Source organism: Gopherus evgoodei, chromosome 2 (assembly GCF_007399415.2).
Source record: "Gopherus evgoodei ecotype Sinaloan lineage chromosome 2, rGopEvg1_v1.p, whole genome shotgun sequence".
NCBI classification, from domain to species: domain Eukaryota; kingdom Metazoa; phylum Chordata; order Testudines; family Testudinidae; genus Gopherus; species Gopherus evgoodei.
In genome coordinates, this window is record NC_044323.1 from 65,908,638 (window position 1) to 65,936,000 (window position 27,363).

At 40.0% G+C, this 27,363-nt stretch overlaps 1 protein-coding gene across 2 annotated transcripts in view; it reads right to left on the bottom strand.

Moving 5' to 3' along the window:
* Positions 1 to 27,363, bottom strand: part of ANKRD28 (ankyrin repeat domain 28) — a 233,907-nt gene that overhangs the window by 160,929 nt on the left and 45,615 nt on the right. The window contains exons 1-2 of one of the 2 annotated variants that reach the window (XM_030550866.1): positions 5,500 to 6,968; positions 4,251 to 4,334 (exon numbers count right to left, since the gene is read on the bottom strand). In XM_030550866.1, coding sequence (XP_030406726.1) covers positions 4,251 to 4,334; positions 5,500 to 5,616 — 201 coding nt within the window. In that variant the 5' untranslated portion in view covers positions 5,617 to 6,968. Of the gene's footprint in view, positions 1 to 4,250; positions 4,335 to 5,499; positions 6,969 to 27,363 lie in introns of those variants that run through there. The other variant, XM_030550867.1, reaches the window with a different exon arrangement.

Here is a 27,363-nt window from a genome sequence, read left to right on the forward strand (position 1 = left end):
TATCTATATGTTCAGGGTTCTCAAGTATACCAAAACTTTCTGCTTTTCTGGCTTGCCCGTTCTACTGCACAGGCAAGTACAAGTAACATTCTGCAAGAAGCGGAGACACTCCCTAACCAAATCTCATATCCTAGGGTTAGTGCACTGAGATGGCAACCAGGTAACCATGAGTTCAACTCATTTCTATTGCTATTTCATCTATTTTAGGTTATATACTTTCATCCATTACCACAGTATCTGAGCATTTTCTTAAATTGCTCTTTATTTCTGTCTTAGGTATTTATACAACCCCAATTACTGTAACGTTTCAGCATCTCACAACTTTTAATTTATTTATCCTCACAACCCCTGTGAGAAGCAACAAAGAGTCCTGTGGCACCTTACAGACTAACAGATGTATAGGAGCATAAGCTTTCATGGGTGAATACCCACTTCCTCAGACGCATGTAATGGAAATTTCCAGAGGCAGGTATAAATATGCAGGCCAGAATCTGCCTGGAGATAACAAGGTTAGTTCAGTCAGGGAAGAGAAACTGCTTTTGTAGTTGGCTAGCCATTCACAATCTTTGTTCAATCCTGAGCTGATGGTGTCAAATTTGCAAATGAACTGAAGTTCAGCAGTTTCTCTTTGAAGTCTGGTCCTGAGGTTTTTTTGCTGTAGGATGGTTACCTTAAAATCTGCTATTGTGTGTCAAGACAAGTTGAAGTGTTCTCCTACAGGTTTTTGTATATTGCCATTCCTAATATCTGACTTGTGTCCATTTATCCTTTTACGTAGGGACTGTCCAGTTTGGGCAATGTACATAGCAGAGGGGCACTGCAGGCAGATGACGACATATATAATGGATGGCTAGCCAACTAGAATAGATGGCATATATAATAGATGACTAGCCAACTACAAAAGCAGTTTCTCCTCCCTTGGTGTTCACACCTCAAATGCTAGAAGAGGGCCTCATCCTCCCTGATTGAACTAACTTTGTTATCTCCAGACTGATTCTGGCCTGCATATTTATACCTGCCTCTGGAAATTTCCATTACATGTGTCTGGCGAAGTGGGTATTCGCCCACAAAAGCTTATGCTCCAATACATCTGTTAGTCTATAAGGTGCCACAGGACTCTTTGTTGCTTTTTACAGATCCAGACTAACACGGCTACCCCTCTGATACTTAACCCCTGTGAGGTTACTAAAGTCATTTTACAGATGGGGAAGTATGACGCAGAGAGGTTAAGTGATTTTTCCCAAGGTCACAAGCAGGGATGGAACAAGGATTGGAACCCAAGTAAACCAAGTCCTAGACCAGTGCCCTAACCACTGACCAGCCCTTCCCTCCTTTAAAAAGGGCACTGAAGTGCACAGAAATATATTTACCAAGACAGTACGCTAGTTAGCGCGCTGTTAGTGCAGAATCACTCATTTTATAAGTAAGCCAACTGAGAGATTTCACAAATCCACTCTAGGAAGAGCTGAGAAGAGAATCCACATCTCTAATACAGCAGTATTATCTAGTCTTCACCCACAACTCTAGCCACTAATACATCACACCCATTCCCAGATCCAAGAACAAAATACAGGATTTGGTATCACCAACATCTTACTGCTGCCTAGCAAATAACTAATCTGCTGGTAAAGCACATGCCAATTCATCCAATAGTGTGTGTTTCATATAGAGAAAAATAGTTACTCCTTTACTCAAGTGGGAGATGTCTTATAGTCCAGAGTTCAAATCCTCCTAGCAACCCAGGTATGGAGTCCTTATGGTGACACATTAAGGTATTTGTTTTTCTAGTTTTATTTAAAGTGGTTTAATTCACACAGTGAGAAAACATCTTTAGAAAAGGGTTTGTATAGTTTAAAACCACCATAAACTGTCAAAGACACTTGCAAAGATTAGAAGTTTTTCAGAAAGGGAGCTATTTTGGATTTAGTGGCTGCCTAAATAAGTAAATGGCATATTAAGACTGTAGACATGTTCTGGAAGAGATTTTAGATGTTTATCCTTGGGCTGAGACCACGTATGAAAGGTTGAGCCCTCCTAAGAGAGCAAGTGTAATCAGGATTTTAATGGCAACTCTGGATGTAACCATAACTGTAGCAGCATTTGTTACCATGAACACCAATTAGATTGTGCATAATGAGAATATGAAAAATTCTACTGAGTTCAGCGACAATCTGCATTGCTCAATGCACTCTCCAAACCTGCACTGAAAACCTTTATTGACCTGTTTGCAAGTCACAAACCAGTGCGAGAAATTATAGTTGCTCTTTCACTGCTATGTTACAATTCTAGTGCTGACAATAATAGAAAGTTTGTTAGTCTAAGCTGATATTATGACTCAAGATAAGGTATCCAATATTAGTTCATAACAGCCTTTTTCCAGAACATAACTAAAATTTGCTATCTTGCTATTATCTCACTGATATGCACAGCAGCTCATGAAATGAAAGACCACCTCTAACCTGAGAATTCTTCTACTATGGAACCTTGACACTAAAAGGATTAACTAAGAAAGAGTGATAGCCTTACAATAGAGTATTTATTTTGTTGTCAAAATGCATTTGGTGCTATCTTTGCACATTTTCTTATATGTAATAGGTTTTACACATTAGGGAATCAATTTTAAGTTTCTTTCATACCCTATAATCAGATTTCTCTATCTAGTAGCATGAACGCTAAACATTAAATTTTGACAGTTTAAAAGGGATTCACTCAATTTTTTGGGCCAGTCTGACTGGAAAATACACACACAATCTAGAGATTGCCTTTTATTATAACGAGGAGTCCAGTGGCACCTGAAAGGCTAATAGGTTTATTTGGGCATAAGCTTTTGTGGGTAAAAAAACCCATTTCTTCATCTTCATCCATTAAATCTGTTAAATGTGCCGTCGGACTCTGTGTTGTTTTTGTGGATACAGACTAACACGGCTACCCCTCTGATACTTGTATTTTATTATGTTTGTCAAATGCACAATGGGGCCGAATCTGGTCATGATCTTTAGGCATTTAATACTGACACTGTGGTAACAATCACCACTTTGTTTTAAGAAATCAAACATTATTCTACATAGATATATCTCACTTTGCGTCAATAAAAGAAACAAATGCCACAAAAATATATATTTTTGATTAAGCTTTTGCTTTAGAGTCTATATATTCCCAATTTTGTAATTATTCACAGAAATTTTTTGGTGTTTCACTAGATAGTATCCAACTATGTCGGATCTAGGGGTCAGTATTAATGCTTTAGGACAACTAGTCGCTTTAGACCCAATTTGGGAAGTTACAAACAGGAGGAAAGAAAACGCTGCATTAAGTCCTTACATGTGCAAATCGTAAGTTTTTTAAAAGCAAATGTGATAGTAGAAGATTAAGGCTTATCTTCTAATGGGACACTATCAAAGTTAAAAACTGTACGTTACATGAAATTCCTTACTGATGTCTTACACCTTCAATTATTAATAGTTGAAGATGTACTTAACCTTTCACCAGTTTTGTGGTTTTAACTTTTGTATTTCACTCAAATAATGAAACTGGACAAGTCAACTTCATTTCAATATAACAAACAAAAAATCTGTTTGGGTTTGCAACACTGCAGGGTTATATAACAAAAGAACAAGGGCTTCCAATTTAAATTAATGCACAAGCATATTTGTTTTTAGAATTTGTATTTTAAAATCTTCCCAAGATCATGTTCTCAGCCTAAATAAAGTTGTCTGTACATTTTCTCAACTGTTTACTGTACTTATGTTGACTTTTGTGCATCCTTTGATTAAAAATGAATAGACAGACTCCACAAAACATCACAGACCTAAAATATTTCTATTTCCTAGTCAACTTTATGCTTTAATGTAAACAAGCTTTGTGGTTATTTTTGTACAGTGAAATTGGCAATTGGAAGTCTAAAAGTTCACAGAGTAAGAAATATAATTAATTATTTTTCCATTAAATAAATTTAGTACAAAAATCCAGACAAAGTGAATTTCACTTCCTTCTCTCCCACAGGACCATTTTTACATTTAAACCCCTCATACTGCAGTGCTTCCAAAGCCAAAGCTATTAACTTCAAGGTGAGATTTGGCTAAAGAAGAAGATTAGGATCACGATCTATGTAGTTATGTATTATATAACAGTCAAAACATTCATAAATATCTGCAAATAAGCACAATTTTGAAGTGATAAGAACATTGAAGAATTGGAGTTGTACCAAAATGAAATTTAGTCTCAAAGCTAAAGAGTACATTACTTTTTACCTGAAAGTTAACGTCTTCTTTCTTAAATATTAATGCTCGAACTTCATCAGGGTCCCCATTAAATATAGCTTGAACCAATGGTGGCTGAAACAAAAGAAAGTAATAGTATTTAAAAAACAAACATTCCATTCCACGCATTACTCCTACATGTATTTTTTTTTATGACAACATAATGGTCATATACCAAATAAAGATTAAGGCAGGTGTTCCGGGTAGCAAAATGAAATAAACTATTGTAATATTGCAAAACTTGGCCTGAAAGAAGTCAATTAACTGCCTTTCCCTCCCTCCCCACATCTGCAATATACTTTACCAGCTTGTACACAAACTAATGAACCACTGGATTTTAAAAGTTTTCTAGATTTTTCTAGGTTTTTAACTAATGGTTTAAAGAAAAAGACTTCTAAAATAAATTCCTGTGGCAAAGTAAGATCAGTTAGTCTAGGATACATTATATACTATTCAAAATATATGTGAAACTCATTTTACATTAAGTAAATTAGTAAAATTAAAAATTCTCATGTGTTTGAGGAGGAATAAGGAAGCAGAGTATATTTGAATGATATGGAAACAAAGGCACACGTACGCACAGGCATAACTAAATATAACTAGATTTCCTAATCAGCATCATAAACTTCTGTGTTATGATATCATGATCTAAGTCAAACCGCAAATTACGTGACAAAGTAAAACAATTTTTGTTTTCAAGAAAGCAAATTTCTACAACGCTTCTGGTAAGTGATATGAATGCACAGCTACATTACATCTATAAGCTGACTTTCATAACTTTTTATTTTAGGGTGCAACTGATATTGCTTGAGATACCCTGGATACTATACCAATTCTCAAAATACACACAGCTTATTATCACATTATAAAGGTTACATCAGTTTCTAAAGTGGTACTGAACAGATAAACCAACGAGTAGGAGAGAAAATGTTTACTGCAAATGTCATTTTGTCAAGCTCTCTGGAAAAACTGTATCATCATAAAACTAGCAACAAAGTTGAGATTTGTTAACTCTGCTTCAAAAATATTGTTACACAACAAAAAAAGGGAGCCCCTATAAGTTTTAATTCCATCACTAAGTTTTCAATATCATAGTGCTTAACATAGGTGGTTTTGACTTCACTAAAGAACTATTCATTCAACATATAAAATAACCCAGGTGCTACTTTGCTTAGTCACGTAAATCCTATGATAAGCATCACTAGACCTTTGCAGCACTATTACAGAGGACATATCTTACCCACACATTTCCAGAAGGTGAAGGACGTACAGATGTGTTTTCCTGAAGCAGATTGGAAAAAAATGTGGGAGAATCATCTTCAACCTCCTCCAAAACAACAATACACACTCGACTCATTCGATCCGTTTGAAAAAACTGTATTCAGAACAACACAGTAGTAACCACAGCTGGGACAGCACAGAAAGTACTTTTACCTTCCAAGTATACACTCACAAACATAACTTGTTAACACTATTGCTGGTGTTTTAAAATTTAAAAAAGGACTCCTCCCCACTATATTTCATTTAACACCCTGAGATGTTCAAACAATGTTCTTTTTTAAAAAAAAAGAACACACTTTTTTAAAAACAAGGTTTCATCCTGTACTACTACAATGAATTTGTGAAAAATGTACTAAAAATATTCTCAGCTCTGACTAGATTATAGTAGAAATTTCAATATCGTAAATATTTATAGTGTGTCCTTTTACCAGAAAATCTGCTTTTGTTAATACTGCTACTTATACAGAATAAGTTTATCCACACAGTGAAAACATTGTTGTAGGTTACATGACACCATTCTGTATAGAATGAAACAAGGAACAATTGCTCTGATAGAGATGATCACAGCTATAGCCAGTCTTGCAAGATCAGTCTCCAATTTACAGTGCTACGCTTTCTGATGACTGAAAATAAACACCACTGTCCTAAATGTTTCAGGATCTTATTCTGCAATTTTGGAACTTCATTTGTCTTAATGTCAGGAATACTTCACACAATCTATTTTTCGGCAATGATTCACAACATGATATTCCAAGGTTGAGAATTCTTCCCTATGTAATAAAAATCTCCGCAATGTACAGCAGAGCTGCAATATATTTGCATGCAATGAGTCAGACCACAAGGAACAATGGGACTCCTGGAATAAGAATATTGCCTGTTTAATCCAGATTTCCCAAATGACAGAAACGTAGATCGTTTTACTCCATCAGTGATACAAGCAATGCAGAGCATTCATTTTTCCTCCATCAGGCAGTTGCTGTGCTGCTCCAACAGGGAACCCACTATGCAGAAATGCTGTTAAGGAAGAATGCTGCCGCAAAACAAGCAAGCTACTAAGGCACGAAGAGCTCGAATTACTGCCTTAGACTTTTCCTGCAACAGCAGTTCATCACTCAAGTGTTTCTTTTGATCACCATGTGAATACAGCTTCCGTTGTAGTCTTCATTCAGACTGTGGAAAAAAATGAGACTCTGTGCATCTTCTTTGAGCCAACTTCTTTATGTGAACGTCTGTCTCTATGCCAACCTGATTTTCCTCCAGGGTAAACTACTATATATCAATTTTCTGTCGCTGATTTTTAGATTGTGTGTTCGTTCAGAAGATGATCTTGCAAAGCTTTGAAATCCTACTGCCTGAATTGGTCATTATAGAACATATTAACAGCACAGTTCACATCCACAGCAGCGTTCGAACTGAGCAATAGTTTAACGAGCACAGACTGCAGACCCGCAGGATGAAATGCCTAGTAATGCTCACATGTTACACTTACCAGTGAACTGAGCTACTGCTCTGGAAGCGACTTCCTCTAGCAAAAAAAAATATAAATAAATAAAGAGTGCCTTTTGGGCAGCCATCACAGTTAGAATGTTTGTGCCAATTTTGTGACTAATTCAGCTCACACGTAAAAATTCTATAATTGACGAAAGAGTGAGTGTTTAACATTTTCCACTAAAAGCCACAAAGAAATCTGGTGTACTGGCTCTGCTGACTGACAATTTAGGTAAGTAAACAATTCCAGCATTCTAACTGCTTTCACATGTTACTGTACAGAACAACAGAGCAGTCCTCATTTAACTCTCTGAAGACAAAAAGAGTATTTTAAACAGAAATCCCTTAAAAATTAAGACATAAAACTAGCTTTTAATGGTTAGTTACTTTAAAGATAACTAACCATTATTTATCATAAACATTACTTTTGCTACTAGATACACACACACGATCATAGAAGTTTGAAAAATAACTCAAAGCATAACGTAGCCTCCACTAATCTCACAGTCCTCCAACAAGCTGAATTTATATTTTAACCTAAATTTGCTTAAAGTAACTGTCCTGGTCTGTGGGCGTATTACACAACTGCATCATGTGCCATAAACTGTTAGAAATGCTTCTGTTAAGCAAATGGTGGTTTTTTGTTCCTACTAGACAATATAAAGATTTTTTGATGGCTGTCAATCACTGATCATTTCACAATCTACAAAAGGAGAACAAGTTGAATGATCTAGGTGACTGGGAAACAAAATGGCAGATGAAATTCGATGTTGAAAATGCAAAGTAATGCACACTGGAAAAAAAATCCAAAATGATAGGGTCTAACCTAGAAGTTAACACTCAAGAAAGGTCTTGGAGTCATCATCAATAGTTCTCTAAAAACATCAGCTCAATGTGCAGCAGCAGTCAAAAAAGCTAACAGAATATTAGGAACCATTAGGAAACAGAAAATATAATATCACTATATAAATCCCTGGTACATCCACATCTTGAATACCATATGCAGTTCTGATTGCCCTAAAATGATATATTAGAAATGGAAAAAGTACAGAGAAGAGCAACAAAAATGATTAAGGTTATGGAATAGCTTCCATATGAGGAGAGATTAAAAAGATTGAGACTGTTCATCTTGGAAAAGTGAGGACTAAGGATGGATATGAAACAGATTTATAAAATCATGAATCATATGCAGAAAGTGAATAAGGAAGCATTATTTAACCCTTCACAACACAAGAACTAGGGGTCACCCAATTAATTTAATAGGCAGCAGATTTAAAACACACATAAGCAAGTACTTCACACAATGCACAGTCAACCTGTGGAACTCACTGCTGTGGTAGACTGTGAAGGCCAAAAATATAACTGGGTTCAAAAAAGAATTAGATAAGTTCCTGGAAGACAGGTCAATCAATGGTTATTAGTCCAGGTGATCAGGGATGAACCCACATGCTCTGAGTGTCCCTAAGGACTCTGACTGTCAGATGCAGGGAACAGACAACAGGGGGTAGATCACTCAGTGATTGCCCTCTTCTGTTCTTTCCCTTTGAAGCATCTGGCATTGGTCACAGTCAGAAGCAGGCTACTGGGCTAAATGGACCATTAGCCTGACCAAGTAATTTTTGTAGATTATGTAGTCTATTGGTTAGAGGTCAGGACTGGCATAATTTAACCCAGATGTCTTGTTCACTGTGTGACTCTGTGGCAACACAAACTCTGTGCCCAATTTTTCTCATTTCTAGTATTTGAATAATGCTGCTTTCCCACCTTTGTAAAGCCTTTTTTTTCTATATATCATTAGTTATTATAATTCCATACGAGATTTTTGGGAAAGTCACAACTAAGGACAGCTGAATAAAAGGAAAGATTGTGTGTTCTGTCAAGCTTATCTATTTCATTAGTCTGTCTACTTGGCGGTGGGAAGGTTCACAACGGTCCACTGAATGCAGGATGACAAAGGATTTAAAGAACATAGCTCAGGTACATTTCATACAGATGTTCTTTAAGAACAAAGGACGAGACAGAAAATGTAAACAGTAAAATTATTTCTACACGTAACAAAGATTTCCAAGTGATGTCAGCAGCTCTTCCAAGATGAGATACCCATTGAAAGGTTTTCTAATATACTGCATATATTAAAAATATTTCCCTTCCATTTATGAATACTCTTCAGAGATTGACAATAGCTTGCATACATGACTAAAAATTGCCTTAGAAAAAACAAGACCACGACATACTGAAAGTAGCTCCCCCATCCCACCAATGTACTTTTTGGGGGAATGGATACAGGGCAGAGCTTGGTAGTAGTCAATATCAAGGAATGTTTTTCCTCTTTTTTTCCCATCTTCATAATGAGATTATAACTAGCCATTAGTATGCTGGATCCATATGTTGTGTGGAAATAAGAAGTCTTCAAAGATGCACAAATATTTAAGGAGAAATATGAAGAAAAAAAGGTAAGTATTGTTTTATTGCAAATTACAATTATAAATTACAATTTGATATTCCAGATAAATGGATTCCCTGGGATTTTGGAATTTCCTACTTATTTTTGCAATTCATGAACTATCTAGCTATGTCAAGAATACAAGAAGAAGTCTAATGAATATATTTACTATGAGGAATATAACACTCCATACTTGTAACAAAAAAAGTGGAAGTGTTGAGATTGGGCACAGTGATTTAACTAGAACTACAAAAGAGATTAATAAAAAATATCTGGATAAATTCTTACAATTTTGGAAATTTTGCCCATAAAATATTTATGCAAAGTTCGTATGGCAGTTCACCATATTTTTTCTTGAACACATTTACTGTAAATTAATTTTTAGAATGGAAGTGTTACCATGTTCAAACTGCAAAGAGTTAAAATGCAATTACATCACATCTAGCCACAGCTTTGTTAAATAAAAAAAGATCAATATTGTATTAATTTCAGTGGTTATTTAACCCATATACATAAGGGATCAAAAACACACCATAAATTTGCCATGTAACCACTACGCCACCACACATAGGGGACAATGAACTTCCCAAGAACATTATGACTTTTTCTTATAATGAATGAGCAGCACAACTGTTATTTTATATCCCTCTTAAGATATCTGATCTGGACGGAAAATACAAATGGATCGAGTAGAGTAGGTCAACCTGAATACTAAAACATAAATAGTGATTTCTTTATTTTTTTTAAACTAAATTCACCTATTTTTGATTCAAATAATTTCTTAAGTAATTTCAAATGTACTCTAAACCAATCTACTCATTTTGAAATTTAAAAAGGGCTGCAGAGGGATTCCTTTGCTTTACAAATACCTAGGAAATACCACTGTTACATTACAAAATATACTCTGAGTACTAGATGCATAAGTTTGCACACTCCTATAAAAAACAGATCAAAAGATCAAGATTAAGGGCTTGTCTACATCACAAAGTTGCAGCGCTGGTGAGGGGGTTACAGCGCTGCAACTTAGGAGGTGTACACATCTGCAGGGCATCACCAGCGCTGCAACTCCCTGTTTGCAGCGCTGGCCGTACTCCCGTTTTGTCTCGGGTGTAGAGGATCCAGCGCTGGTAATCAAGTGTAGACACTTACCAGCGCTTTTCTTGACCTCCGTGGAATAAGCAGGTATCCCAGCATACCTGAGGAAGCCTCTCTGGTAATCAAGCAGGTATCCTTCCCCGCGGTTTGCTCCGGTGTTCTCCGAATCTCCCCCCAAGCAGGTCTCCTTCCCAGCGGTTTGCAGGGGGGTTCGGGGAACGCGAGAGCAAACCGCGGGGAAGCAGGTCTCCTTCCCCGGTTTGCTCTTGCGTTCCCCGAACCCCCGTGCAAGTAGGTCTCCTTCCCCGCACCCCCGAGCAAGCAGGTCTCCTTCCCCGCCGTTTGCAGGGGGGTTCGGGGAACGCGAGAGCAAACCACGGGGAAGCAAGCAGGTCTCCTTCCCCGCACCCCAGAGCAAGCAGGTCTCCTTCCCCGCCGTTTGCAGGGGGCTTCGGGGAATGCGGGGAAGGAGACCTGCTTGCTCGGGGCTTCGGGGAACACTGGAGCAAAACCAGGGAAGGAGACCTGCTTTCCCGCGATTTGCTCTCGCGTTCCCCGAACCCCCCTTGAAGCCGCCCAACAGCGCTGCAGTGTGGCCACATCTAACACCACTTGCAGCGCTGGTTGCTGTAAGTGTGGCCACTCTGCAGCGCTGGCCCTATACAGCTGTAACAACCAGCGCTACAAAATTGTAGATGTAGACATACCCTAACTCTTAGCCTCTCTCCATGTTTCCCAGACCTGGTGGGAACTGTCACAAACTGTATACACAAATTTAAGGGTTTTTTTTTCCCCTGTTAAAAAGTAGTAAAGTGTATTCTGGTGGTGCTGCACTACTAGCAGATTGGGAGACCTCTCTATTTGCACTCTGAACTTTCTTCTCAAGAGGGAGAAGCAGCGTGTCATAAACAGATGGTTACGGGTTAATGACTCTTCTACCTGTAAAAAGATTAAAAAGTTCACCTAGCCTAGCTAACACCTGACCAGAGGAACCAATGAGGGAACAAGATGTTTCAAAAGGAAGGAGGGAATTTTTTCCTTTGTTTAGAGTTTCAGTTTCAGCCGGAGTGAAAAAGATCAAGGAACCAGCCTCTTATCAGAGTAGTAAGTTTTAGAAAGGAATAAATAGGTTTGTGTTTATTTCTTTGTAACCTGTCTTATGCAATTAGAGGTAGAATCAAATTGGTTATTTGGGTATTTTTTTGTGTAACTAAATTTGTGCCCAGGGGATCATCCTCTGTGTTTTGAATCTGTTGTCTGTGAGAGTAGCTGGTATGCTAATCTCTCCCAGAGGGTTTTCTTTTACCTTTCTTTTAATTAAAAGCCTTTTTCTTAACACCTAATTGATTTTTTCCTTGGTTTTAGATCCAAGGGGATTGGATCTGGACTCACCAGGGATTGGTGGGAGAAAGGAGGGGGGATGGTTAATTTCTCCTTGTTTTAAGATCCAAGGGATTGGATCTAGACTCACCAGGGAATTGGTGAAGGAGTCTCTCAAGGCAACCCATGGAGGGGAAGGTTCCGGGGGGAAAGGGAGTGATCCAGACACTGAAAATTCTGGATGGTGGCAGTGACACCAGATCTAAGCTAGTAATTAAGCTTAGAAGTGTCCATGCAGGTCCCCACATCTGTACCCTAAAGTTCAGAGTGGGGAAGGAACCTTGACACAGCGCATTCCTGAACTGACTTAGGAAAGGGGCTACCATAACAGTGCAAACACCACCTTCCTCTATTTCTCAGGCAATTATTAATTGTCCCACAAGAAAGTAGCGCTTTTCAACTTACCAGCCAGAGTGAGTGCTGCAATGGTAGGATATCAATACTGACGCACGTTATATTTTAGGAGGATAAATGGCTATAGCAATGGTCTATGTGGTACCCGCTCGCTAGCCAAATAAGATCAAGTAGATAATTTGGTCGCAGTTTCTTCCGAATAGTGGTAGAGATTCAGTTACAGCCAACAGAGAAAGAAATTAAGCATGGATGTTCAAGTAGATGAGAGACATCTTATTTTACATTGTATTTAACTGGCAGTCTGTGAAACAGGTAGCGAAAACATTACTTTTATTTCATGTTTGGAAGTACACTTAAGCTTCTCTATCAACTCTGGGAGTTGAGCACTTAGTATTAGAAAAGAGTGCCACAGATACTTTAAGTACTTATACTAAAAGGTAAGTGTCACTGTAGTACCTACATCCTATACACTGCACCTCATGACACCTGCAACTCTACAACTTTTAAAGACGACAATTCTTAGAAACACCTTTCAAGTAGACTAAACATGACACAGAAGGGCCAGGAGTCATTGAAAAGGCCAGATAAAGATACTTTTTACAATATTTTAGTCAGTCAATTACATTTCTGGTGGTAGAACAGAAGGCCTGCTGCCAAGAACACCTTATCATTTGCTCCCAAGTGCCTCACCCTTTAACTTACTTTTCTAACAGTTCCATGAGGTGTAGCAGGTCAGAGAACGAAACAAAAGAAAAAAGGTAGTCACAGAGAGCTGGACCTTAACCACTTATACATAAAGGTGGCTCCTAAGCCTAGATATCTCGGACAACAGCTCAACTATTTCCACACCACCATATCAAACTTTTGCTATTTTCAGTATTCATTCAGCCCATTTGTCATTTTCCAGGTTAATCCTGATTTTACACTATTTCCCATCATCCATCTACCCTTTTTAATTTTATTTTATTACTCCAAGCCTTTTATTCTTCTTGGTATATTGATGTTAATGGAAAATGTGTGGCTAAATCCCCTACATTGCTTTGTAAACTCCATCTCTTCGAGCTAGTTCTGTCCTGTATTGCTGCAGTATTCGGCACTTAATGTAGTTAATTATTTCCAGCAAGTGATTTTAAAAAGAGAAAATTCCACTGAACAGAGCTCAAGAATAGAAGCCTGAACCCTGGAACAACAAATTAGGTCAACATCTAAAGAGAAGACTGTTAAAAAAACCTAACCAATAGTTTTACAATCTTTACTGCCAGTACATAACACATACTTAGAGCTATATCTTGAGTTCAGACATAGCCATGAGCTTAACCCACACCACCCCAGGAGGCATTGTGACTCAGACACTCTTCTGAGTCACAGTTCCTCTCGCTTCCTCCTTGCTCCTGAGGGAATGAGACAGAATGGGGGAAGGGGTTTGTATAGGCCGACAGTAAATTACTAGACCCCTCCCTTCTGTTGCTACTCTGACTTCTCTGTGTGTCACAGTAGGGTGCAGGAAAAGATAAGGTTGTATTGGGGGGATGAGCCAAGCTTCTACCTGTTTTGCCCAGCTCCCTACCTGCCCAGTCTTTGGGTGGTGGGCAGGACTGGCTCTAGGCACCAGCAAATCAAGCACATGCTTGGGACGGCATTCCAGTGGGGGGGAGGGGTTGATTTTTTGGTTGGGGCAGCAAAAAACCTAAAGCCGGTCCTGTTTCACCTATCTCTGAACAAAGGGGCATTTAAGCGTTCCCTCATTTAGCCTGAACAGATTTACATCCATCTGCATGAACAAGGTGCCTCACAATCCCCAGCATTATATCATTTATAAAACAATAAATATAGCGGACTTTACCGCTGTGATTCACATAGCTGTTAGTGGACAAGCCTAGCTAACAAAATGATCCATGAATCGTAATTCACAAGAGCACTGTATGAAGGAAAAGGGGGTGGAGGAGTGGTATGGTTTGCACAAGTCTTATATGTATCCTGACTTCTATAGCAAATGTATGCCAGCACCATGATAGTTATTTACAAGGACTGCACTTACCCGAAAGTTTCCTTTCTGTTAAAGGTCTGCAGATCTGTTATATTGGGAACGTCAGCCTTTTGCAGCTTGGGACAAAACCACTCACTAGTAATAGGGGAACATCCAGATCCCTGAAGTTCCCTGCAGTTCAGACAATTTCCACAGTAATTTCTACTTTCCTAAATAATGGATTGTGTTAACTGTACTTTGAATTCCTACCCACCACATACCATCAATCTGGTATCTATCTCAGGTAGAATTTGGATAAATGCGAATTGAGAGACCTGATTTTATTAAATGGAGACCAAGGGGGTCTAAGAAGTGGTGGACTAAGAGGCCCCTTATTGCCTGCTTGTTCTTCCATGTGGGCTGCTGTCCCTCTCCTCATTCCATGCTAGATGGTGTAGCCCTGGTCACCTGCAGCACACGGTGGGAATAGTATCATGGATATTAGGGTATGGCAAACAGCAGCAGCAGCTGGTTCCAACAGTCAAATACTTTCCCCAGCTTTTAGGTGTGACAGGAAACCTTATCCCCTTATTACATCTTCCCAAGGAGCATGAGGAGGAATGTACAGATATAGCTTGTCCAGGACAGCTGCCAAGCTCCTATCATAATGTAACAGTGCTCCCTGAGAAATGCTGATCTTTTTTCCATCTTTACATATGTATGAAACTGTGTAACTCAGATTAGGACAGCTTGCTTTCCTTCCCTGAGGGGAAAGAACTCCCTTTGTGCACACACATTCACACAAAGACAGCACATGACTGTAGTCTGGTCTTTTCTGCATTGACCTGCTATGCTGTACTCTGAATATGAGGTGGGGAAACAGCACTGATTTCATTTATTTCCCTTTTGGAAGTCTGTCCCTGTAATCCTGCTTCAGAGGAGGGAAGCAAAACTGGGTTCAGAGATTGCTCCGAAAATATTTCCAGTGCCCATCACTCACCACTTCCTAAAATAATCTAGGCTTACTGGCTCCCCTCCCCAACATGGGTCCCTGTTGGGGGTCTCACTGTCCTGGCTTGAGGTTCAACAACAGACTCCACAGAATCTGTCTCACTTTCTTCTGCATGGGATCCCCATGGGCTAGACAGATCTGTTTCCCCCTTGGAGATAAAGCAGCTCAGCTTCGCAGTCAGGAGAGTGCTATTGGCATGGGCTCTAGGGACTCAAGCATGTTCTTCTAACTGGCATTGGGCCTTTTTGCCTACTCTACCTGTGGAGATAGGGAAGGGGAAGAGGCTTGCCCCTGCCTGCCTCCTTTGCTGCCAAGGGAGAACACTGAACTCTGCCGACAGAGCTGGCTGAGCAGCCTGTCAAGACATTTGATGACATCAATGAAGCAGGAGTCACAGACCTTTTCCTTTGCCTTTTCTTAGCCTAACTTTCTCCATGAAGCCTGCGAACAGATATGAGCAGACAACCGCCCCAGAATGCAATCCAGGGACACGAATGAGAGTTAGAAAGACAACGCTACTGAACTAAAATGTTAGTCACCAATCTGAAAAAAAGTTTGGTATTTTCCTCAGGAAAGCTCTCCAGCAAGATCTGCGGGACACCATGAAAGCAGAAAAAACTGGAAAGAACTTCCAGAGGCAGGGCATTCCCTCCACTGCCAATGACTGATAATAGTTCTTTCCCTACTCCCAAGCTGCAGAGAGACTGAAGTACCACTGCAGTGGATCTGTGGCTCTTATGACAAAGAAAAATGTAATCTTTTCCTAGTTGTACCATATTTGCCTTTGCTGAGGCATATCCCACATTTTCTTCTGGGATAGTTTTAATTTGAGACAGAAGTGGTTACATTTTATACAAACGTGTTTAAGGGTATGTCTACACTACCCACCGGATCGGCGGGCAGCGATCCATCCAGCGGGGATCAATTTATCGTGTCTAGTCTAGATGCAATAAATCAATTCCCAAATGCTCTCCCATCAACTCCTGTACTCCACCACCGTGAGAGGAGCAGGCAGAGTCGACGAGGGAGTGGCAGCAGTCGACTCACCACAGTGAAGACACCGCGGTGAGTAGGTCTAAGTACACTGACTTCAGCTAAATTATTCACATAGGTGAAGTTGCGTAACTTAGATCGATTCACCCACACCCCGCCAGTGTAGGCCAGGCCTAAGGCTATGTCTACACTACAGCTGGGATCGACGCTCTGAGATCGACCCATCGGCAGTCCATTTAGCGGGTCTAGTGAAGACCCACTAAACTGACAGCTGATCGCTCTCTAGTCAACCTCTGTACTCTACCCCAATGAGAAGAGTAAGGTAAGCCAATGGGAGAGTTTTTTCCCCATCAACTCCCCGCGGTAAATCAACCTAAGGTACATTGACTCCAGTTGTGTTAGTCACATAGCTGGAGTTGCGTAGAGTAGGTCAACTTACCACGGCAGTGATTTAGGCTATGTCTACACCATACAACCAGGAGATAATGGGACTGAGGACTGACCAGAGGCTTTCAGGTTAGAGGGTTTTTTTTGTTTTTTTTTTTGTTTTTTTTTTATTATTCACATGAACTAAACAAAACTGCTTTCTAAAAAGATATGAATAAATTTATTTTCCTAGGCACACTTTCAGTATATTAGCCTTTATAAATTCATTACAATAATAAAGTGATTCTTACAACTGAATTCTAGGTAACTCAGACTCTAGGACTGGAAGGGACCTCGAGAGTCATCAAGTCCAGTCCCCTGCCCTCATGGCAGGACCAAATACTGTCTAGACCATCCCTGATAGACATTTATCTAACCTACTCTTAAATATCTCCAGAGAAGGAGATTCCACAACCTCCCTAAGCAATTTATTCAGTGTTTAACATGTAAAGTTATATTTAAAAAAAAAACCTGTAAAATCAGTTGTGTCAATCAGTAACAGATTATTATAGGTTTGTCACATCAAAAAGTAGGAGGAAAAATCTTTGTGATTAAAGTAAGTTGCTAGGTTACAAAATGTTTGCCTTTACAATCCAAGTCTGCTTAAAATTCCTATGGAATTCTAATGTGTACAACAGCAGGAGGAGGAGTATACACCAACATTTCAAAGCTTAAGTCAGGAATATACACCATTTCCATATAAACTATTTGGGAAACACTAAAATATGATTCATGTCATTCTGGAAGGGCGGAGGACAAACACTGCATTCAACTATTTAAAATCTTCAGTGATGACTCATGACCTATGGGCATTTCCAGAATCATCCACTTTTTCAAAATAAAAGACTGCTGTTATTATTCAAGAAATGATCAGTAAAGATTTGCTAACAGTAGATCTAGCTTTCAGCGTAACTATTCATTTCCTACAATACTGTAAATAGATGGGAAAGTTTCCTCAAAACAAACAAGCGTGGACTGGGTGGAGTTGAAACTACCCCTCTTCAAATGTTAAAGAGATATAGCTGTGAATCTCTTATCCCAAGGCTGCATAAAAACTGTCAAATTCAAAATTACAGCTTTGATCCTCATCAGTAGCAAAAGAATACTCTCCTGCAATCATTTTCCATGCCTGTGTAATCAAGGAACTCCTTCCTTTTTAGAAGCCAACTGCAATCTCAAATTTTCCAATAAAAACAGTATGAAATACTAAGTGGATGCAGAAATCTAAGTTACAGAAAGCAGAACACAAAACCAAACTACAGCCTACTTAGAGGGATTTTTGTGAAGAGAAAACCTGAAATAGATGTGCACTGTCAGATTCTTCCCATGATCAGCAAGATTTTTTTTTTTATTCATGGTCTCCAGAAAAATATCAAGTCACACTTCCTATTAATGTTTTGTGAACTACTGTTCTAATCAAACTCTTCCTTGGAGAAAGCGTAATAGGTTAAATCAGGGGTGGCTAACCCGTGGCTCCAGAGTTCTCAGAGGTTACTATGAGGTTCCTTGCATAGGCGCCAACTCCAGGGCTGGAGCTACAGGTGCCAACTTTCCAATGTGCTACAGAGGTGCTCACTGCTCAGCCCCTGGCTCTGCTCCAGGCCCCAGCCCCACTCCATTCCTTTCCCCAAGTCCCCTGCCCCTTCCCGAGTCTGCTGCGCCCTTGCTCCTCCTTCCCCCCACCCTCCCCCCGAGCCTCCGGCACACCACAAAACAGCCGATTGTGGTGGGCAGGAGGCACAGGGATGGAGGGTTAGGTGCTGATTGGCGGCGGTGCTGCTGGAGGGTGGCAGACACTGGGGCCGGGGGAAGCTGATGTGGGGCTGCTCACATGTTACTGCAGCTCTTTGGCAATGCACATTGGTAAATTCTCAGGAGCAGGTTGGCCACCCCTGGGTTAAAGATAAATGCCATTCATACAATACATTACTACACCATAATTTAAACTATATGCACAGTCAGGAAAAACAAACTTATGGTATCCATAGTAACCTTCGATCAGATTTTACTCACATGGATTATTTTCTGTTCCTATACGTATTAGTAACAGGAAATACCTCAAATTAGCGAGAGAACTAAATTACCATTGCTATGGATACCACACTTTGTATTTTTTCTCTTGTATATCTATATTGTCAACCTTGATGCACATGCTCTACCCCAACTCACTTTGCAGAAGTAGTTAGAGCCAGGATTAACCACCTCACGTGCATTCAAAGTATGATTGGTTTTGTTTGTTTTGGTTTGTTTTTTTTTTGGGGGGGGGAGGGTTATCCTAAGTTTCTTGGAGGATCTTAGGATCCCTCAGGAACCCTCATTTCCGTGATCTGAGAAGGAGTTCCATTGGATCCTTACTGGCAACAGCAGGTGGACACAGGAGCAGGAAGCTCAGTCAATAAGCCACTATAGGATGAGGGAGCTTATCTGAGCTTTCTGAAGCTGCAGGAGTGGACTGGAGGGCACCCCTCCCTCCCAAAAAAATTAATGAGTGGGATGGAAAAGCCAGCATCTTTTCTCTAGATACCTCAAACATCATACCAAGAGTCAATATTTATTCCATATTTGGGAGAAGTGTACATCCCATCACCAAGATTTAATGATAGCCCTTTCCAGCAAGTTACTAATGCCTGCCCTCCCTTTTTTGCATAGTAAGGATTAGAGAAGAAAATCTGTGTAACTGTTTAATATAGTGTACTTTATTTTCTTTAAAGAAAGACTGGTCACACATTGGAAATAAATTCAGTATGTATGAGACATTCCAATAAATTGTCAGAGTGCTGCCCAAAGCAAGAAACTTTAAACTGGTCCCTCTTTAGCAAGCATTCCTATCAATTGGATACACTTACTTTGCTGCCAAGAAAAAAAACTATTTATTTTGCTTAGATCTTCCTTAAGGGCCAAAAACTTTATTCCCCACTCTTTTGTTGGAATGTGCTAGCAATCAGTTATCTTTCTCCAATATTTCGTAATTCCAAACAGCACTCTCTTTATCTGAAGATCCCAAAAAGCTATTCCTAAAGAAACTAACATCGCTAATTAGGAAATCTCGGTGTGAAGAAAGCTTTCATTACCTTCTGGAGGTTTGACTTTGTGGCAAGTGTGCTTCACCTACAATACTTGCTCACCACAACAATAAAAAAAGCTTAAACAATTATACAAGCGTCAAATGAACACAGTTTCTTCAAAGTCATTTCTACAGCTCCGCACTCTTCAGAAATACTGTCTAGAGAGAATTTTTAGGGAGATGGGGATCTAGGTAGCATTGCATGTGTGGGCCTGCATACCACCCTCCCTCCTCAAAAAAGGCCATTTCTGTGGGAAATTTTTTTTCAGCACGCTGAGTGAATATGAATGCAGACAAAGGAAATCTTTCAATTCCCAGTGGGCCAGCCTTGTAGTTCAAAAATTCCACCAATCCTCCCTTGAAGGTTTCTTGCTGACTTGGAAAAGAACATTTCCTGACAGAGAGGATAAGTGGATATGATTCACTTGGGAGGGAGGGTGGTATTAGAAAAATTAAATGGATACATAGAGCATGAGTACATGGACCATTTTAACAAGCCACTTAAAGGGAGCATTACACAACGCAGAAATTCTACTTACCACCTCTATGAATTAGCAACTTCATTATTTTATTTACTGCTGTTATATATTGTGTCACTGTACAGACAACAAAACTTTTAGAGCTTGATTTTCCAGAATGAACACAAATATATATGCAGTTATAGAGACAGTAGCCCTGTGAAGAATCAGGATATTGTGCTCGCAAAATGGTAGAGCTCCCCAACACAATGTACTCAATTTGCATGTGGTATCACAATAATTTCATGTGTATAACTGTAAAAACCTAAGCGTCCTTTTTAAAATTGCACCAATTGTCAAGAAGGTTTTATTATTTTTTTATTGTATTATAGCTGAAAAACAAAGGACATCAGGTCATAAAAGACAAGAAAATAAAATCAATTTTGAAAGGATAAATTCGTATCTCAATTCTCTAAACTCTCCCTACAATTCTGGGTTTATATGCTCTCAGACTGTCAGAATAATGGCTTTCAATTCATCATCATCAGTCTTGGATTTCAGTTAGAAAATTGTGTGTTTGCTACATACAAAGAGTGCGTTTAATGGTTATCATTCAATATTTTAGCCTTGTTTTACAAATTGGAGCAGGAGTTAATTTCATATTACACTAATCCACCAGTTGCATAGTTGTAACAAATAGACAATGTGACAATTTTAATTGAGGCATTTCATGGGTTTCAAAAATATCTTCCATATGCATTTGAGTAAATATTGATCAGACATTTTATTTAGCAGGATTCTTGAAAAACATTTTCACAGGACTGGCTAGCGCATAAAAGACTAACAAAGATTAACCAATATGAAAGGAGAACTCCCTTAAATCGTGGACTTCTAAATGTCTACACCCCAGATCCTACAGGCTTATGCACATGAGTAATTGCATTGAATTTAATGGTTCAACTCATGTGAAAAGTTAAGCAGATGCTTCAGTGTTTAAGAACATAAGAGTGAAAGCCAAACTGAAGTATACATGGAGATTCTAGTTTCTATTTTTACTAATTTTCAGTGTTTATATTTGTCTACATTCAGCTGATCTTTGAGAAAAAAAGTTTGACCTGCAGTTCATATTGTTTATCACCAGACTTCCTTCTCTGTCTGCTCTCTACTCCCCCTGCTGGTTCTCAGCCACATGTAGCAGTGGAGAGGGAAAGGGGCACTGGCAGCGTCACTGCTCCACAGGCAGGGTAGATGAGGAGCTCTGGGGAAGGAGGAACACAGGAGCTAACAAAGAACAGAATGTGAGGACCTGACAGGGCCACAGGCCAACAGAAACAAAGGGATTAAGTAATGTAATTACTCCATGTAAGTAATGCCACCCCCACATCCATGTTCCCCTTCCAGAAACCAAACATCCCCATTCTCAAACCATTCTGGTTACCAATACCAAGCTGACTCTGGCTACCCCCCCCGCCCCAAGAAAGTCATCCTGTCCGTCAGTCTTTGAGAGGTACAATGAATAAGACCCTGCCTGCACACACCTGTTTTCACTTCTCAGGAAAGCCTACAAGGAATACCTGGTGTCAATGCAATGCCTTTCATCAATATTAAACAGACATTTCTGGAAGCACTGTATGTGGGTATTACATGCCAATTAGTCACATTATCTGCACAAAATGTCACATGGAGCTGCACAAAATGTGGCAGGTGGATTTATTCTTAACACATCCCCATCAGATATATAAAGTTAAATTGAGGGAAAAAAGTTATCAGGCTTCATCTCCCCCCATTGCCCTCTCAGTGGGCAAGCAGGTTTTCCAGCCCCAAAAGCTCTCAGCACAGTGAAGAGAACTGCTCCTCATCCTCTTCAGGTCTATCAACCTTAGCCTTATCCAGGGAGCAGGGATAGCTCAGTGGTTTGAGCATTGGCCTGCTAAACCCCGGGGGATATGAGCTCAATCCTTGAGGTGGCGATTTGGGGATTGGTCCTGCTTTTGAGTAGGGGGTTGGAGTAGATGATCTCCTGAGGTCCCTTCCAACCCTAATAATCTATAAAGAAAGACTACAATGGCTGGGGAAGGTGAGTAAATGTAGCTGGCTAAACTTGGGTGGATGAGAAAGAACAAATAAAAGAGGTAGCAGCTCAAAGGGATGGATAGATTAGAGAAATGATAGTCAAGTGTGAAAAAAAAAATCAAAACTGGAAAGACCAAGAGGAGGACAACAGAATAAGTTAAAAGGAAATAAACTGCAACTTTGAGCAAGTGAGGGTTTTTTTAAATTTAACTTAATACGTTGGGCATGCAGAAAGAGGGTAGAAATTAAATAAAGGAGCTATAAAGGAACTGACTGATCTCATCTCTACCCCGCCAGTTCCTAAATCCCTTCCATGTGCACTTCTGGCTTCACACCCAAAACTCCTCCGCACCTTCTGGCCTTTATATGACGATGGTCTTGGTTTTTCATTTTGAAAATCTCATCACCTTAGCAAGAGGTGAGTCAGCAGTGGAACACAAAAGGGAAGTGACCTCCTCCTAGGAAAGTGATGTACAGGGCTGCAGGGGATTATGCCAAGGCAGAGGACCTGGGGGGGGGGAAGGGGGGAAAGATGGGACAGAGTATTGCTGAGCCTCTTATCCCAGACCCCATAAATCCTGTCTGCAGATTTGTATTCTGCATGCTACAGAATATACTCAAAATGAAGTATAAGAAAAAATGGAAAGTGTAGAGCAGCAGCAGCAAAACAGGCACTAAAATCAGAAAAGGTGACATGGGATACCTGAATGATTGTATGGAAATCACTTAAATATATGTCTGCTATATTATGGATCCCACATTGTTGTGAGCTAGTAAGCTGTGCACTGACCATTTTGGCTGCTGCAAATTTCACCAGGCAGGACAACAGAATGACACAGAATTCAGACAATCTGCTGCCCCCTTGGGGAACTAAAACAGAATTCCACATAAGTAAACCTAGCAAATACTTCCAGACACTGAATGTAGTAGCAAACAGAAAAAGCTGATAATTCCACAACAATTTGTTGCAAGTAGCTGAAGTGTAAATACTACACTTTTAGTAATCTACTGACAAAACTAAGTTTCTGAATCTTCAATTAGTTCAACTTGACTATATTTTGGTGGCTTTTCATTCTAGTTTGCACTCGTATAACTTGAACAGGAAGATATTGAAGTAAAAATCCGTACTTAACCTTAATCCATCCTAATGGCCAATTATGGAAATTAAGGTATATTTCACATAACCAAAAAATATGTGATCCTACTGAATATTGCTCTTAATGGGTATGCTTGTTTAATACAGAAACCCAATTTTCAAGCTGTGACCTCTGGCCTGATAGGTAATTAACAGCTGAAGAAAAAGTACCACTACTACAGACCACAAGATAATTTATATCTCCCATGCCAAATTCTCCATGCAACTCTCTCCCCTCACACACACACACCCCTCACCTATACTTTAACTTTAAATATGTTTTTTTAAACAAAACGACACCCATAAACAAATTTACATTGTTCAGCTGCACATCTAATAAAAAGTGTGGTAGTCAATAGTTGAATTATGTTGGAGTGTAGCTGTCAGCACATGAATCTGAACACCTCAACGAAACTGCATTTGATGTACATTTTTATAAATATCATGGATCTAATGGGCTGAAGGAAAGACCACTTCATTAATTTTCAGTGTGTTTCAGGTTTAAATAGTATAAACATATGAAAGTTCTGAAACAGACAAAACAAAACCCAAAATGTTATTTCCAATGTGAGGACACGATTTTAAAGCTTTCCCATCAGCCCAACCCTACCATCTATCCCACAGTCTGTAGTAGCAGCTGCCACCAGCTTCTGAATCTTAGAACTTTCTTGTTGCTCTACTCCTTATACAGAGTACCATTCAAGCACCTGATTCCACCAGGTACCTAGAGACTCCACCTAACTGCTGACTCACTGCTGCTTCTATTTTTTATAATCTAGAATGCAATAGGTTATTTCTCCCACCGCACAATATCCTATTTTAGTTCTCTGGGTCCTTACCAGTATTCCCCCAAACATAATGTCACCTCTCTCCTTCTCCCACCTCATCTTCTGCAGTCACTGTTCTTTCTTACCCCATCACACACTCCAATCTATTAGTTCATTTTCTTCCCTGCCTAATCAGAATTAGCATAAATCCCACAATTTTTTTTAGAAAATGACTTTTTTTAAAAATGTGTAGATATATATACCCACCAAAACAGTCAAGATATATGCATGTCATACCTAAGATACTACATGACCTAATTTTTGTAATCCTAGTATTCTCTTGCCACTGTTTGCTCACTCTTGTGTTTTGATTTTAGATAGTAAGGTCTTCAGGGCAATGGTCACGCCTACAGTTTTGTTAAATTCATTTCTGGATACTCAGTGAATACATAAACTATAATTTTTGAAAATGAATTATTTTAGTGGTGGGATAGGAAAGTGACCTGGGAGAATTAAGAGAAAATGGGCATAAGCTATGTTTTAATGAAGTAATTTTACATTTTGCTGACAGTAGCTCAGCATTCATACTTATGAAGACATATTTTCTCACCTGCCATAAAGCCCTTCAGTGCATAAAAGAGCACTAAAATGAATCAGCATGCTGATCTAATGGTAATGTTCTGCACTCATGGACAAGAGATAAATTTGACTCAGTCTTAATTTGTTTTTCCCAGGCCAGCAGGAGAGAGGTGAACCAGCACACTCAGGGCTTGTTTACATAGGAAGTTTAGTCTGTACTAACTCACATTAATGCAGACTGAAAATGCATGATGTAAACCAGGGGTGGGAAAACTTTCGCCCCAGGGCCACATCTGGGTTGGGAAATTGTATGCAGGGCCATGAATGTAGGGCTGGGGCAGGGGATTGGGGTGCAGGAGGGAGTGTGGAGTGTGGGAGGGGGTGCAGTGTGCAGGAACAAGCTCAGGGCAAGGGGTGCAGGAGGGGGCCCAGGTTGGGGTACGGGTGCATGAGGGGTTCGGGGTGCAGGGTCCGGCCCAGTGCTGCTTATCTCGAGCGGCTCCAGGGTGGCAGCAGCACACAGCGGGGCTAAGGCATGCTCCCTGCCTGCCCTGGCCCCGCATTGCCAGCATGTCCCGCAGTGGCATGGGGTGGGGCAGGCAGATCGTCCGCGTACTGCCCTCGCCTGTGGGTACCACCCCCGAAGCTCCCATTGGCTGCAGTTCCCCATTCCCGGGCAATGGGAGCTGCAGGGGGTGGTGCCTGCAGGTGAGGGCAGCACACAGAGCCCTCTGCCTCCACTCCCGCCCTTCCCCCAGATGCTTCTGGGAGCGACGCAGGGCCAGGGAAGGCATGGAGCCTGCCTGAGCCCCGCTGCGCCATGGGGCTGGCAATCCCACATGCTGCAGTTTTCCCTCCTCTGATGTAAACCCTTAAAGCACACAAACTCACTGTTTGGTGTGAATTCTGGGAGTGCTCTTCAGAAGTATACTAAATTCAGTGCAAAATGAGTTACTGCAGACTGCTGTTCACGTGCCCACAATGCTGCTGTGCACTACTTGAGCAATTCTCCAACTGATAACCCACACTGCTTAGCAAGTATCCATGACTGACCCTTCTGTATACTTGTGTGCCCGCCACTGCTCCAGATTTGACTGGATTTCCCCACCACTGTTTAAAAATTGGTACAGAGCCAAGACAGATCCATTTACTCCTGGGTTCTAATAAATCAGCATTTCAGTGATATGACTACACTAGCCCTACAATATGCCTTGAGAAGCTGAATGAAGCTGTGGAGAGATCCTTGATCTCTTCGCTATATGAGGAGTAGCAACAGGACAGGCAGCTCTTGTGGACACCCACTACAATAAACTTTTTGAGGAGATCTCAAAAGCAGACAACCAAAAAGGATCACAACCTATAATGGACAGGAATGATTTATCAAAAGTCACCACTCTGAGCAGCATGCCAATGGACTCCAAAGAAAGTCCAGTGCCATTTCAAGCAGAGGGAGGATGGCTATGAAGTTTTGAAGTTGGAGGTACAAAGCAAAGGCTCTTAGGAACTTCAGTAATGCAGGATATATGGTGAATCTTAATCCAAGATACAGTAGGAACAAACCCAAAAGAGACTCAGGAAAGGTTAAAGTTCTGATTGTTGTAATGTAAATCCAATTTATAAACTAATGTCTCTCGTTCTAATTGACATCCCATGATAACCTCTCAGTGGCCCAATATAGTGCAAAAAGAAGTGTCAGTTCTATTTAATTATAGCACATCAGCCAACTTTTTATTTAACTACATTAAAAACTGTTAAAACTTTAAGGATGCAAAGTCAAGCTGCAGAAGCCAGAAGTTGGGACTGGACAACATCACTCAATTGTCCTGCTTTGTTCATTCTTCCTGAAGCATCTGGCACTGACCACTGTCAGGATACTAGGGCTAGATGGACCATTGTTCCGATAGAGTATGGCCATTATGTTCTTATGAAATGCAAGAATTCTGCTCCTTGTGTGTATTCATTATGACAATTTTTAGTTACATGATCAATACCATTTTCCCCCCACATGACACCTGCATTATGCAGTGTACAAGTCCAAATATTTCCTTTCCCTCTTATGGGCCTGCATGTTGACTCTGGATTGAATGTCGTTGGGGAGAGGAGAGAAGCAACCAAACAAGCAAACTGGCTTAAAAAACAAACAAACAAACAAACAAACAAACAAGCTAAAAAGCCAGAAAGCTAGTTGTTTTCTTCATGTGTTCTCACAGTGGGCACTATGTTGTGAATTCTCTCCAATATAGAAGCAAAATATGATATGATATGAATGATAAAAATCCTTACCCTTTTTCCCCTTTACTCAGAAAAAAATCCATTTTCTAGGAGACTATGTAGTTAAACTGATTTCCTTGCCATTGCAGGGGCCTGGGGATTGGTGCACCTTGGTCCCTCCTGTTCTCTATGTGTGGCACACAACAGTTCAGCCAACTGAGAGCTTTAATACTTTATGACTTTGGTCTAATTCTGGTGATTAGGCTTGGCTATATTATGTTTAGTGGTCTTTGATATACAGCAGATCAAAATTAGAACATCTGGTGGTCACTTCTGGTCTTAACTCCCTGCCCATGACTTTGAAATTGCTGTGTTAAAC